This window comes from Acanthochromis polyacanthus, chromosome 12 (genome assembly GCF_021347895.1).
Source record: "Acanthochromis polyacanthus isolate Apoly-LR-REF ecotype Palm Island chromosome 12, KAUST_Apoly_ChrSc, whole genome shotgun sequence".
In the NCBI taxonomy this organism is placed as follows: domain Eukaryota; kingdom Metazoa; phylum Chordata; class Actinopteri; family Pomacentridae; genus Acanthochromis; species Acanthochromis polyacanthus.
Window position 1 is genome coordinate 11,028,868 of NC_067124.1, and position 15,982 is coordinate 11,044,849.

Consider the following 15,982-nt stretch of genomic DNA (forward strand, 5'->3'; position numbering starts at 1 on the left):
ATGAATCATCATCAATCATAAACTTTAAGTGCCGATTTCTCAAAATTTGATTTTCGGACACACATAAACTGCCCCTTAATTTATCTTCTTACGCTTTTGACCAAAACTTCCCATTTTTGGCATGCTGGTAGCATAGGCTATGTAGAATGCACCTATTAGCCTTTTTTTTTTTGATAACTTCATTCTATGCTGAGTTATATACGAAAATCTTTGGAGCAATTGTTTCGTTTCATTAGCAAGGTAACCACAGTGAAATATGACAAAATGCCTAATAGGCGCACAGGTCCATACTTAAAGTACTACGTGGTGCACTGGTATCATTTTATGTTAAATATTGCATGAGATTTTGCTTGGGACAAATACAAGATGTAATTTCGGGTTCCATAATTCAACAGTATTTAATTTCAATCCAGTTGTTCAAAATGAAAAACATTTGGTTTCACAGTAAAGTTGGTGTATAGAGGTCTCTAAAAATGTACAGGTTGCATATCTTATCTTAAAAAGTGTGTGCAATATGAAACTTTCAACATTGGTCATTTTTAGTACTCGGCCAGGTGAAGCTCCCCTTAACACTGAACAACATGCGGCCATGTTAGATGTAGAAATGACTTGTTTAGTTTAAGCTAAAGCTGTTTTGGTATTAGGCTTCCATTCTCCACTCCAGCTGCAGAATGTACTCTTGCAATTAGAATCATTATCTGTGATTGGCTTTCCAGCTGCAGACCATGTGTCATTATGGGGCGAATCTGTTGTACCACAACAAAATCAGTTAATTGCTAAGCAAATAGACGTAAGTCTTGCTGAGAACTCAAACACACAAACACATATTGCTCATTTCCTTATTTGATAGGACAGTAATTTCTCAAGTTCAGATTCTTACCAAGATTTATATTTAGACTACTTGTGGTAGTTTAGTGCACTACCTGTAAATGCAAATAGCACAACACATATAGATGGCCCATGCACTTTAAAGAAGAGAGTGCTTATTTGCTCTTGTGTAGCATTGAGAGGATAGAAGATTGCTTGTTTTATTGGTTTGTAGGACAAATATGTATGCATTCGTAGCACCTGCTTAATGTACCTTAGCACAAAGAATAAAAACTAGGGGAATACCGGTAATGTGGTTCTGTCTGCCAGTGCCTCCTCCATGGAACCACAACATGTCATTTCTGCAAAAATGAGACAACATATGGATTTTTGAGATATAGATGTTCATAGGTGAATTTTGGATGGATATGAATATATATGAGTGGTATTATTCTTTCAGTCTAACTTTTGTCAGAAAATGAACACAGATATTTTCCTTAAGATTGAAATATTCCTTTAATTGCAGAATTATGGTTTCCAAATGTAACTGCTATGATTATTTTTTTTTAGTTAGCTCTCGAAACAGTATTTAAGGTTTATTTAAATGGTTCTATTTATATAGCGCTTTTATCCAAAGCGCTTTACATGATACATCATATTCACCCATTCACACACACATTCACACACTGATGGCGGGAGCTGCCATGCAAGGCGCTAACCACGCCCCATCAGGAGCAATTAGGGGTTAGGTGTCTTGCTCAGGGACACCTCGACATGAGCACGATGGGCCAGGGGATCGAACTGCAACCATCTGGTTGCGAGACGGCCACTCTACCCACTGAGCTATGCCGCTGGAACGTTCTTGTATTAAGATGTCTCAATGACATTTTGATTGCCTAGCAGTTGTGCTATTCCCACTTAACTCTCAGTAGCTTAGAAAACACAGTAAAGACTAGATGATACATCAGAGAGTGCAAGGAAGAAGATCTATGTGAACTAGCTAGCTTGTCACACTGCTGTTCATTCTGTCAATAATGATTACTTAGTATAGTTGTTTCGGTCACAAATAACACTTTGTTTTTTTTCCTGCACCATGTCAGGATAGATTTTCATTGCCAATAATGTCGAACTCCCATGACGACTTGCTATTTCATGACATATTTAAACTGCATCTTTGTGTTTAGAGTGAGGGACTCCTCGTGGCAGACACTATATTATGTGTGTTTTACCTTTTCATTTATTACTCCGCCATGAGGCGGAGCATATGTGACGATCAGCGTTGGTTTGTCTGTCTGTCTGTCTGTTAGTAACATTACTCAAACACAGACTAAAGAATTTGGATCAGATTTTCACAGAAGGTCAGAAATGACACCAGGACCAATTCATTAGACTTTGACAGTGATGTGACTTATAGTCCGGATTCATTTATTAAAGATTTCTGTATCATTGCCAGATAGCAGCATGGTGTCACTGTAACTATGACTACAGGTGAACACAACGTCAGATGCCTGCTGACGATCACATGATTGTGATCCGACTACAAATTGACTGCTGCGGACTTATCAGGACTTACCGTTGGAAATAATACAAGGAACAACTGATTAAATTGTGGGGGTGTTTTTGAGTCCCATCAATTCCTGCCTCTCACTACATACTTAGGTCATGTGATTTCGTATCTGTACATACTGTACACATGCATAACACACGCCTGTGCTCAGTGCAAGGTCATTTTGTTTGTGGGTGCATCTATATTAAATGGCCACATTCTATGTTGCCATGATTTCTGCCATGACTGTTTTAAAGATTTCATCCGTCGGTAATGACACAACAGTTGAACACACTTACTGCTCTCTGAGTGCTTTTCTTGTCTTTTGAGAAGAATCTTAAATGTTTATTAGTTTTAGTCATCTGGCTATTATGCTGAGCTGTGATTTGGTTTTATTCAGCAAAAACTGAAGACATAGATTAGTTTTCAGTGGACAAGCCTTAATAATGTTTGGGAACATAAGCACACTTTAAATGTCACTTTCTGTACTGCATGATTTCATAATTTTTCCTTGCTGTTTTGTAGCTGCTTCATGTTTAATTTTGAATTGAAATGTAGATTCATTTGGTCCCTAGATAACTTCATTTTTTTTAATGAAGTATTGTTTATGAGTGCAATATGTAGCAGTTTATCCAGTGCATAACAGTCAATTTGTAACTCCACAGATGCCTGCTTTTCCCTGATAAACACCAGTTGTTTATTCCTTTGCATTTCACATTGTTGAATTTTTTCTTTTTCAAATCAGCGCTCGATTTAGACGGTCGCCAGGTCGCCATTTGCAACGTTTTTAGTCGCAAATGGCGACCTGGCGACCGTCGAAATCGAGCGCTCCATCGAGCTGAACCGCCTATCATGTTTTCTTCATGGAGGCAGCCACTTTGTATGATGTCATCAACCTGCCATGATTCCCGGCGCTTGCGGCAACCTGGCGACCGTCTAAATCGAGCACTGTCAAATCAAGGATTAGAATTACTAAATTTTTCTGTTGCTTTTTGTTGAAACTGTTTCCACAAAATGCATAATTAAGCAGTTTCTGCTTATCTGAGAGACAAAAAGGAAAAAGAAACCCAACTAATTCACATCTATCAGTTTATGCACTGAATGAAGTACTTTTAGGGTCTGTAGTAAACTACTGTAATTCCCAGTGTACATCCTCTTGTTGCGTTGTCTGGCTGTTGTTAATGGAACATGTCACAGTGACAACAGTCGGGCATGGAAAGAGTTCGACAGGCACAGGTCCAGAGGATTACTCATGTTAGCCAAAGCAAGCAGTCACAACACTTAACGTACAAAAACACACAGCTGGGTGCATCTGTACATTCATACACAGTGGTTGTACAAGAACTGTACACTTCAAAACACACACACACACACACACACACATTTATACACACATGATTGAACTCTCCTTGACATAGCAGAACAGCAAGACTTCCATTTTCCCTCACTGCCAAATATGTGCCAGTCATTTCCTCCAGACATCCCTTATTATGTACAAGAGGCCATACAAGAGCTGAATCAAATAATAGTTCTGCAACAAAGCAGCCTGCTGTCTGAGCTGAGACTGAGGCAAAGCGATTAGTAGTGGACGGATTGATTTGCCATCATTTATTGTGTTCCGTATTAATCTGGTACAATTTAATCCATTTCCTGTGGCTTTAACTGCAGCCTGTGCTGCTTGGTAGACCAGGCGTCTTTTGTTAGGATGATATATAAGCTGAAATGCGACTACAAAGAATACCAGTAGTTTGGAATTTAATCATATGAAGCACAGATTGTTTAAAGACAGAGCCAAGTTTGTCTATCATCAGTTTCATGCTGACATCAAAAGTTTTTCAGCATACTTCAGGAGATAATTAATGTTTTGAGTACTGTACATTTGGCTTTAGTAACTGCAGTGGATCTTCAATTTGGAATCCTGATTAAAAATGTTTTTCTTCTACAGAGACTTTCTTTTGAGAATATCTCCTGTTGCTTCATGTAATTCTACATTTTATCACAGAGGACAAGATATTTGGCAGACTAGAAGCTATGAATGACGCTACGATTAGGCTGAGATGTGTTACATATTCCCTGCGAGCACGGAAGGAGGAAATGCTTCCCACTTTATTGCATTTTTAGCATACCTGCAGATATGACATTGCACAAGCAGTTATGGTTCTGCTTCCTTTGGGGTTTTGTGTCACAGTGGGCAAACAACTTCAGCTTAGTGTCTAGTGTCACTAAGTGTCTAGTCCTGAATTAATCAGGATTTACACTACTGTTCAAAACGTTGGAGTCACTCAGACAAATTCATGTTTTCCATGAAAACTCACACTTTTATCCATGTGCTAACATAATTTCACAAGGGTTTTCTAATCATCAATGAGCCTTTCAACACCATTAGCTAACACCATGTAGCATTAGAACACAGGAGTGATGGTTGCTGGAAATGTTCCTCTGTACCCCTATGGAGATATTCCATTAAATACAGTGTAGACATTAACAATGTCTACACTGTATTTCTGATTCATTTAATTAATATTAAATGAAACAGAAATACAGTGTAGACATTGTTAATGTCTACATTGAAATCTTGTTAATGTCTACATTGAATCTTCATTGGAAAAAAAATGCTTTTCTTTCAAAAATAAGGACATTTCTAAGTGACCCCAAACTTTTAAATGGTAGTGTATATTTGCTCCTTGTTGAAGCATGTCTGAAATTCCATATGTTTAAGTTGCTGGTCCTAGCTCAAAAATGTACTTTACAATTTTCCCATTTTTCCAGAGCTTCTTAAGTATTTTATGTCCAGCTTTAACATTGTATGTTGCTGTAATACTACTTAGTGTCATAGACAAACCCAGGTAGATGTGTAAATAGATATAGAAAGAGAGTTGTTTATGTGTTTGCGGTTGGTCTGTAAGCAGGAGGCTCAGTCTGGGATTTAATGCATGGATGTGGGTGTGGTTCTGGGATTCATTTTTTTCTGCAGTGGCACACACCCACATATACATGCTAGTATGTGGACCTTTTGTGAGGATAGATATCGACATAATGCTATCCGAAGCCTTAACCATCAAGTACAAACATGCTCATCATCCTTTTTTTTCTTGAACTTGCTTCCACCCTCAGCTCTCTGGATATCTGCATCCTCTACAAAATCCTCACTAACATCAGCCTCTTAAAGTTGGCTGATTGATGGGTAATCTACTCTGCATCCTGATGGGCTGTTTTGTGTCAGTGATTGGCTCCATTTGCAGTGACTGAAAAGCCAGTTCTAGGTGAAACAGGAGGCGGAGGAAGAAGAGGCGGATCCATGGGAGGAGCTTTGCACCGTGCGCACACATTACTGCACACACCGAATGTTTGTGTGTGTGCGTGACTGTAAACGAGTGTGTGTGTGCACATGGTGTATCACAGGAACCAAAACAGAGGAGAGTTCCAGTCAGCAGACCTGCAGTTGCAGACAGAGGAGGAACGTGGTCAAAGAGAGGCAAAAGACTCAGAACCGCTAGAACGTCCGGCACAGGAGTCAGTTCAGTTAAGGCATCAGTTCTGTCATCATCTGAGCAGAAGGAAGCCAAAACTTTTGAATCTTCAACATTTGCAGCTTTTATTGTCATCGGAAGCCAAAAAGTGCCAATGGACAGCCCCAGGTCTATCCAAAATGAGATTACTTCTCTGAAAGGTATTTTATTTTCTGCTTTTTATTGAAATTTGCAGGCCAAACAGAAAAGAATGAGGCTGACATTTTATTGTGTTATTGTGTCTCTATAGGAAGGGAGGGGTGTCCGGCACAGGCATTGTTTGAAAAGCAGTGGAAGCTCAGAATATCCACCAGCTCAGACAACTTTAACTCTGTGCTCACAATCATATATTAAATTGAAATTTACTTTATTTACCTGTGTTAAAGTGGCATTCTAGATTTCTGTCTACCACTGTCGGCACAGATAAATGTGTTCCTGTGTTCCAGCTGGTGTACATGGACAAATAATGAAGGAGTAAAGCATGTTGGTACTTTGACTGAGGTACACAAAGTTCTCACATTTGCAATGCAAACCTGCCATGTAAATTCGGACTATCACCTTTCCTTTTACCTTCTCCTAAATTGGTGAGGAAATTGTGCCTAATGAATATGCAGCCTGTAATTTTCCTCGAGAGATGCAGCATAAAGTCACTTCATTATAACATACAAGTAACCACGATGATGTGTAGTTTTTCTTTAACATATATTTTTGCATTCATTTTTCTTCAGTAATTTCTCCAGTAAATGGTCCTGCACTCTTTTCAACCTGTGATCTGCCAGGTTTCACCTTTCAGAACCAGTTATGCACATGTGCTGCTTGTAGTTTCTGTTGTCAGTAATTGGTGAGTGACATAGCTCTAACAGGAGAATGTCAGGAATGGGTTACTATTGTACACTATGAATGCTCTCCTACCTTGATAATAACAGCTGTGAGGAAGACCAGGAAATAAGAGCTAATATAGATTTGCAAGCAAGCACTGTTTCTGATAAATGTTGCAAGTGTAATCTTAAAATATAGACATATCTCTTATCTGTCTTTAAACAAGTATGTATATAAATGCCTAGAGTACAGAAGCAGGCAGACACCAGTCAAATAGGGAAAGCAAGCCACATCCTGTTTGTACTCTATAGTGTATAGATTTATAGGCATTACAGGAACAATTTACAGTGCAGCCTCAGGAAATATGAAAATATTTCTCAAGAATCCTTCAGCTGTAAGGCAAAGAACACCAGAATGCAATTTTGGTAGAAGCAATGCAAACAATGAGGGCTGGTGTGCAATAGGAGCTGTTGGTTTAAGATGTTGAAAATGCACAAGAAAGGATTCAGATTAAATACAAAATGCAGCATTATAGCATTCAAACTGTTTCTGAAAATACTCTAGATTGTATTGTAAAATATTAGAATTATCAGTTTCTCTGTGTTTATAAAACTAAAAAAATGGGTGCTTCTCTTTATTGCATTGCACTGAATTGAATATATTTGTTTATAGGATGGTTGGTGTGAGAAAACAAGTCACTTTGTTTTTGAGGGTTGTTGTGACTAGCATTTTCCACTGTTTATGCTTTGCAGACCAAACAAAAAATCCAATTAACTGAGAAAAAATAGCTGTGCATTAATCTAAAATCAGTGTTTAGCATCGCTATATTCTTTAAATTAAATCACATCAAAAGAAGGCTCTAAAGCCAGAGGAAATGTGACCTGATCGAGTCGGGATGCCACTTCTCAGCTCTGTGGGGTGGTGATCGGGGTGCTAGCTGAGCTGTCAGAGTTGAATAATGGTGGTGGGCTAAAGTGGTAACATTGATTTTTCTGCTGACAAAAGAGCTTCATGCTGACTCAAAGCAAAGTTGACCCCTGAAAGCAGTCACCCGTATGTTGTTTTTTAGTGTTCAAGCATGATTTTACAGACATTGTTTATGATTAAGGCATCAGCGATGGGAGAGACTGGATTAAGCAAACTTCTGAGCTCTTGATTTCATCAGTGTCCCAGGATAAATCTTTATGTAATTACAGTTGTGTCACTGTCTGGTTCCTTCTGTAGACTGTGAGTGTGAGTCTTCACACAGCTACACTAATAGGAAACCGTTTATTGGATCTCACTACAGTGCAAAACTTGGACAGGGACTTCTAGAGCCTGATGTCTAGAGCACACCTCAGTGTGTGAAAACTATTCATCAGAGTTTTTTCATCTGCAGTATTAAGATGCTTAGTGAGATCATGTTGTTGTACAGGAAAACAGGACGGTTTATGTTCAGTGTCAGAGGGGAAAATGAGGCTGTGGTTCCAGGAAAGCTGTCAGATGTTCAGGGGGTGTAATTGGTGTGATCTCTCCTGAAGTCTCTCCCCTTCTGCCTCTCTTTGTTTCTCCATCTCATCCCCGGATCGATTTCAGTCTCGGTTGCACTTCCTGAGGAGAGATCTGCTGTCCTATAAAACCCCCTGTTTTAACTCATGACAAATAGCCACAGTGTGCATTAGTATGAGAGCTGTAGCATCCTGCTGTCACTCTGCACCTGCACTATGACAAATACACTTCAGCATCTTGTCTGCCCTGTTGTGGGTGTGCATTTGTGTCTGAAAAATTCTTGTTAATTCAGTTCCATAATATATGTGATTCTGTGACCTCCAAACTTTTGGAAACTTTGTATATGAAGATTTAATTTATTCCCAGTGTGTAAGATAGATTTATATCTCTGCATTAAGAGGTTACATCATAGCTTTAAAACAAACTGAAGAGCAAATAAGCTACTTGTGTATTCTCCAAAAGTCTCCAGTCAGTTGATGCCCTGCTTTATGGGAAGATCCAACCTTACAATCCATCAATACAGCTGATGGAGGTGATGCAGCACCATGCTGATCCTAACTCTATACCGGGCTTTGAAAAGATTTTTTTTTTTTTTTTGTAGAAATCTTTATAATTATAGTAATTGCAAAGCTTAATTATATAGCTCATTCCATAGGGAGAAACAGCCCTACCTGCATTAGTCAGGATCACCTTTACATAAAGAACTATGAAATTTTTTGAATGAAAATGGTACACGATGGACTTGAAGACATTACTTTAACAATATCATTGTCCCTTAGTCAGTTGAAAATGGCAACACAAAAAAGCGAAAAAAAAGTGAGGTCCTTAAGTGGTCTCCTACCTTCTTCTCTCTATTGTCTGAAAGAAACTTTTATTACACAGGAAAATGTCCTTGGTTTTGTAAATGTGTATTTAAGTCCTGCATGTTTGGGAATAAAGGAAATTTAGCGACTTTTATTTTTAAATGTTTCGTCCTGCTAAAACAGCACTGTAACCTGGTGGCAGTTGTTCAGAGACAAAATATTAATTTCACTATTTTCTTGTCTTAAGTAACAGACTGACAGTAATAGGAGGCTTTCAGAGGGTTGGAAAAGATCCCCTTCTTCTGTTTTTGTTCATTGTTAAAGGAAATCTAATCTTTACAGTATGAAAGTCCCAACACATGTCCACCACAAACACACTTGTAGAATCAGAGTCAGAGGGAATTCCCTTTCTTGTTTGTATGTGTTCTGGGATTTACTTCTCAGAAAGACCCCTGCCTTCATTCCCTGTTTGTGTCCCACTGCCAGAGAATTTCTGCCACTGATGGACTACATCCCTTCTAACGTAGACTCTGTTTCCATCTGTCTCACTTGGACGTACCTCTGTTTTCTGACCAGAAAAGCCGGTGGCAAAGGTGACATTCTGCACAGTTTGTCACGTCTGGTGTCAGGTGAAGTCAACAGAGGCAGGAGAGCAAGAAGGTTCAAGTAGGCTTTTAGTGGAATGGATGGAACAGAATTGCATTGGGAGATTTTTCAGCTTTCCTTTTGTTGTTGACGTCAAACCTCAGAGAGAGGCTGTCTTTGTTCCTTTGGATTGCTCACACCATCCCCACATTTCCACTGATGTTTCTTTGGATTTTATGCCCCACTTTGCAGTACAAATAGGAAAGCTGTGGAACGTTTTGAAGGGAATGATGTGCACAGAGTGTCATCAGTAGTGTGTGGGGTTATCATTTTCCCATAATCACATGTTGTAGTGTCACTAGGCATGGGCCGGTTACCGGTTTTAAGGTATACCACGGTATGAAAAAGTCAAGGTTTCAAAACCACTAAAATTTTCCGTCATACCGTTCCTGCGGTATGAGCAGGTTTTTTTTTTAATGTGACGTCTCATCAGGGAGAAAGTAGAGGTCCCTCACGCTGTGTGAAGCTGCAGGCTAAAGCGCCCCTCCCCCCGCTCACCTGCGTTTGTTGTGAGTGACAAGCAGGCAGCTCTGCAGGCTGTGTGATGGCTGAAGGAGGCGAGCCCCCGGAACTTTTTCCGCCGTCCAAGCGGACTTAAGGTCCTTACACACCGGGAGCGATGCGAATAAACGATGCGAAATTGCGAAATATTCGGATGCGAGTTTTGACGCACCTGTCCATACATATCAAGCACGATGCGTTTTTGCGAGTTTCCGAAGGGGAGGAAGACGTTGCCGTAATGTATTTCCACCTCTTCTTCTGTTTTCCACCTGCCTGGCCACTCCTCGTCATTTCTCCCTCCTCTCTCTTCTTTCTCACGTACGTGTCCCTCAAATTCCTCCACATCTTCTTCACTTCTTCAACTATAAAGTATGAATAATAATAATATCTACCATATGCCACAGATACTAAAAGCAGAAAACACAACACCGGACGGATTATTTTCAGTTCTGATTAGATGCGTTGCGATGTCTTTCTGTCTTGATATCATGTACTGTAATGTGAGTCGGGGCCAGTACCGGGTAAGCACAACATTAAACTATAATCCATAAACGTAAGGTAACAACCGAGACCTAATTGATGACCGTGACATCAACGCAATTGACAGTGAAAAGTATGTTGTATGCCGGTAAATGGGACGTCGCAACAACACGCAATCTGATTGGTCAGAAGTGGTCACAAAGAATGCGAAACTTTAGAAAAATCGACCATGATCCGAAAAAATAAATGCCGCAAAATCGCTGAGCGAGAAAACGTTGCCGATGTGAACGCGTGTATTGACAGGATACAGGTTCGAAAAAAAAATTGACGTCCGAATAAAACGCACGTAAAAAAACGTACCCGGTGTGTAAGGACCTTAAGTCGGCTGTTTGGGAATACTTCGGCTACCGTAAAAAGCCAGACGGCCACGGCTTGGAGGAAGAAGGTCCCCCGACGTGCAAAACTCATCTCTATCTTTTAGTAACTTTTTTTATATTTTAACTGAGGCAGATATGGTAACTAGCTTGCTAAGGATTTATCTTAGCATGCTAGTTACCATATCTGCCTTAGTTAAAAAAAAAGAAAAAAGAAAAGTTATCCACAACTTTTTTCTTTCATCAATCTTTATTGCTAAGATGGATAACATCAGCTAGTTTACTCTCTAACATGATGTGAAGAAGAGAGACACACGTGTAATGTTTTATTTTGTATGTCTTATTTTTTATTTTTAGGACAGCAGCAGCTCTGGCAGCAACAGGGCATCCACCTCAAAAGCTGAAGCTCAGCCCACAATTCAGCAATCATTTAGTCATTCAGTCATTTATTTTAAATACATATTTTCTAATGTCCATCATGTTCTATATATTGTTTAAAAATATAAGACTGTTCAATTGAAACGTTTTTTCCTTTTTTTAAAAAAAAAATACAGACATTCAAAGTACACATTTTAGAGCTGCAATCATAATACCGTGATATTTTTGCCTAAGGTTATCATACCGTCAGAATCTCATACCGGCCCATGCCTAAGTGTCACCGTTTACAGATCTGAACATTCTTTGAAGATCCTCTCTGAGCTTCACACGAATAACGAGCAGCAGCAGAAACAAACTGGCTAGAGTAGTTTACTGATTACAGAGAACACTGTTTGCATTCAGGATAGTTTCAGGCCAGCGTTTGCTGCCAGACATAAGGAGGTGCCACAGCATGGGGTAATGATGAAATCGTTCTCATCTGACAACAGAGTGAGAGGTAGTACATCCTTGGAGTTTGCTTAGCTTGCAATGCTGGTGGCAAGAGAAGTGCGTGTGTGAGGGAGGAAGACATGCACAATGATTGTGTCTGTCTGATATGTACACACCTGCTTCTGCACCAGTTTATGTTTGTATGCATGCTTAAGGTGTGAACTATGCAGAGTTATTTTCCATCTAATCATCAGTAGCTGCTATAGTTCTGGTTTTCCACCCATGCAAGACCTTTAGGTTGAGATCCTAATGGCTGGTATTGCAGCAGAATGTTTTATCATCACACAGCTGAGAGATGAACTCTGGGTTTTCCCTCCTGTAAAAAGGCTGATACACAGCACTGATGTGTTTTTGCTGACCACATTTCAGTGGCATATCATAATGAAACTAACACTAATGAAAACACACGCACAGCAACGGGGGGGGGGTTTAGAACCTGCCCAGTTTTACTGGAAATAAATATTGGTAATTACTTTATTCTGCCTCCATCCACATACACTACCATTCAAAAGTTTGGGGTCATCCAGACAATTACTTGTTTTCCATGAAAACTCACGCTTTTATTCACGTGCTAACATAACTGCACAAGGGTTTTCTAATCATCAATGAGCCTTTCAACACCATTAGCTAACACCATGTAGCATTAGAACACAGGAGTGATGGTTGCTGAGAATGTTCCTCTGCAATTCTGTGTAGATATTCCATTAAAAAATCAGCTGTTGCCAGCTAGAATAATCATTTACCACATTACCAATGTCTAGAGTGTATTTCTGATTAATTTAATATTGTCTTCATTGGAAAAAACTGCTTTTCTTTCAAAAATTAAAGGACGAAGTGACCCTAAACTTTTGAACGGTCGTGTCTATTTTCATTTATTTGTATAAAAATAAACACACTTTTTACAAATTTATCAAGCAGTTAAATATCCTTAGAGTAATTCCAAATCCCTCAACTACCATGTCCCAGAATTCAACACCTAAACCTTCTGCAAAGTTAGAAGAAAGAGAGCAGTTGGTTGTCATAGCCATAGTGATGCATGTAAGACAAATTGCTATTGTGAAGACTTAAGTGACTTTCTCAAGGACTTTATCGGTCATCTCTGAAAGAACATGACTAGTTGGATTCTCAGCAGTGGTGGATATCTATTGACAGCGTGATTGACTGATCTACTGGAACATGTGATCACAGTTCTTCCACCTGGCAACTTACAGGACTTAAAGGATCTGTTGCTAATGTCTTGGTAATAGATTTAACAATGCAACTTCATTCTTTGGAAAATCAAAGCCTCCTGGCAACACACAAAACAGACTATTAGACAGTGATGGGCATAATGGTTTATTATATGTTGGCAGAACAGCATCTTCATACGGGCCACTACACAGCAATCCACTCAATCTCAAACATTTGCACAGGACTGCAGGTTAGAGGATAGTAGATGCTGCCAATTGACTCACAAAATTGCAGGATTTTAAGATATCTGTAATCTAAAGGTTTACATCATTTGTTTAAGTCTGTTGCAAGTTTTTACGCACCAGCCACTGTTGGAACATTTGCTGCCTGATTCACTCTGTTCAGTAGCAGTTGTTTTTTGTGTCTGTATTAGATCCACGTCTCACATCTCGAAGTAAAATAGAGCACAAAGACGGGAAGGAAAGATTGCTCGAGGTCTTTGAAGTTTCAGGAAAGGTGTAGCTGCTTTAATGGAGCCAGTTGATATAAAACAGCGTTTCAGCCCGTTACTGTTACCCTTCTGTGCAGCTCGAGCCCTTTTGTTGAAATTGATATGTTTACTCGTTCAGTATTACAGTAGCCTGGAAAAAATCAATGTAATCTATCTTGGCTGCAGTTCTAGCATCAGGCAAGATGCTACTTTAGTCTTTCATTAGAGACAACCGGCTGCCAAAAATGCCAAAAAAGGCAACAAGCTGTTTGACAACAGTAGTGTGTCAGAGGAATGGAATGAGACTGAAGTTAATTGAAGCTTTGATGAGAGTGAGATAAAAATTTTGGGAGAGCAGTTTAGGATTTCTTGCCGTTTGGCAAGGAAACACCACTTTTGGACTCTGAACCTGAAGGAATGAATAGCAACAGGCCTTTTGACTGTGAGGAGAAGTCATTATACAGCTTGAGTGTGTTCTCCAGTTCATCCATGCATGGAAAAATCAAACCAGGGTTTTATACAACTGAGAGACTGTGCTCTGTATAAATGGCTCATTCTCAACCCTCTTAACTCCAAGCAATTTCAGTTTTTACTCTGTATTTATTTGTGTTTTCTGTGTAATGTAACTTTATGTGTACAGCACAACAATGGCTAGAAGTAGAGAGAACTCAAAATGTATTCTGTGTGGTATGCATTTGCTGTAATGTCCTAAATCTTAAGAAAAAGAAGAGACAAAAGTTCAATTTCTACAATTCTACAATTTTATTTAGCAGACGCTTTTGTCCAAAGCGACGTACAACACAAGCAAGAATTCAGACATAAGGAAAAGCCTGTAGTAAGTTCAAAAAGTGCTTCAAGTGCAATTGGTCAAAGGTGTTGCCATCAAGTTGCAGAAGAGTTACCAAACCCCCTCCCCCCTTTTTTTTCAACTTTGGCAACGCTAAATAAGTGCTGGGTTTTGGACCACTTGACTTATTCTACCCCTAAGGTGGAGTCAGATTAAGTGCCTAGGTGTTCTCTGAACAACTGAGGGTTCAGTTGTCTCTTAAAAGTAGAAAGGGACTCAGAGTTTGGTAGTTTGTTCCACCATTTGGGAACAACAGAGGAGAAGAGTCTGGCTAGAGATATCGAGGGTTTTGGACCACCTGACTTATTCTACCCCTAAGGTGGAGTCAGATTAAGTGCCTAGGTGTTCTCTGAACAACTGAGTCTTCAATTATTTCTTAAAAGTAGAAAGGGATTCAGCAGAATGCACAGAGTTTGGTAGTTTGTTCCACCATTTGGGAACAACAGAGGAGAAGAATCTGGTTAGAGATTTCGAGCCGTGCTGGGCTGGAAGCACCAGTCGTCTCTCCCATGCAGAGGGAAGTGGGCGTGAAGGGGAGTAGACCTGGATCAGGGAATCCAGGTAGGCCTGGGCCATTCTTGTAAATGTTTTGTAAGCCAGGAGGAGAGTTTTGAATTTGATTCTGGCTGCAACTGGAAGCCAGTGAAGGGAGATGCACAGGGGAGTGACATGAGCTCTTTTGGGCTGGTTGAAGACCAGACGTGCTGCTGCATTCTGGATCATCTGTAGAGGTTTGACTGTACATGCAGGGAGACCTGCCAGAAGAGAGTTGCAGTAGTCAATGTGTGACATCACAAGAGCCTGAACCAGAAGTTGTGTGGCCTGTTGGGTCAGGAAGGGTCTGATCTTCCTGATGTTGTAGAGGGCATAACGACAAGAACGAGAAACTGAGGCCATGTGAACCTTAAAGACATCAATCATGACACCCAGGCTTCTGGCTGAGTTTGTGGGCACAAGTAGGCTCGAGTGAAGTTGGACACTGATCTGAGGCTGAACAGATGGACAAGCTGGAAAGACCATGAGTTCAGTCTTAGACAGATTCAGCTGAAGGTGCCGTTCCTTCATCCATGTGGAGATATCAGCCAGACATGCTGATATCCGAGCTGAAACTGTTGTGTCGTCAGGTGGAAAAGAGAGGAAAAGCTGAGTGTCATCAGCATAACAGTGGTAGGAGAAGCCATGGGAGCGGATCACTGCACCAAGTGAGGTGGTGTACAGAGAGAAGAGTAAGGGACGAAGCACTGACCCCTGAGGGACGCCTGTTGATAGGTCGTGTGACCTTGACACCTCCCCTCGCCATGACACTCTGAAGGATCTGCCTGTGAGGTAGGACTTGAACCACAACAGGACAGAACCTGAGATGCCAAGCTCAGAGAGTGTGGAGAGGAGGATTTGATGGTTCATGGTGTCAAAGGTAGCAGACAAGTCCAGCAGCAGTAGGACAGAGGACTGACCAGCAGCTCTCGCCAGCCGCAGAGATTCTGTGACTTGTTGTTGTCCAGAGACTTGGTTAAATACTGAGCGCTCCAATATTTTCGACAGGAATGGTAGAAATGAGACTGGACTGTAGTTTTCAACCTGGGCTGGGCTGGGTTGAGATGAGGCTTTTTGAGCAGTGGGGTGACGCGGGCTTGGC

At 40.3% G+C, this 15,982-nt stretch overlaps 1 protein-coding gene across 7 annotated transcripts in view; it reads left to right on the forward strand.

Moving 5' to 3' along the window:
• The window catches only part of plecb (plectin b), a 214,155-nt gene that overhangs the window by 69,274 nt on the left and 128,899 nt on the right, over positions 1 to 15,982 (forward strand). Inside the window, exon 1 of one of the 7 annotated variants that reach the window (XM_051957227.1) lies at positions 5,725 to 6,023. The exons of the other annotated variants lie outside the window; for them this stretch is intronic. Within the exon in view, the coding sequence (XP_051813187.1) occupies positions 5,978 to 6,023 (46 nt within the window). The 5' untranslated portion in view covers positions 5,725 to 5,977. Of the gene's footprint in view, positions 1 to 5,724; positions 6,024 to 15,982 lie in introns of those variants that run through there. 7 annotated transcript variants of the gene reach the window in all.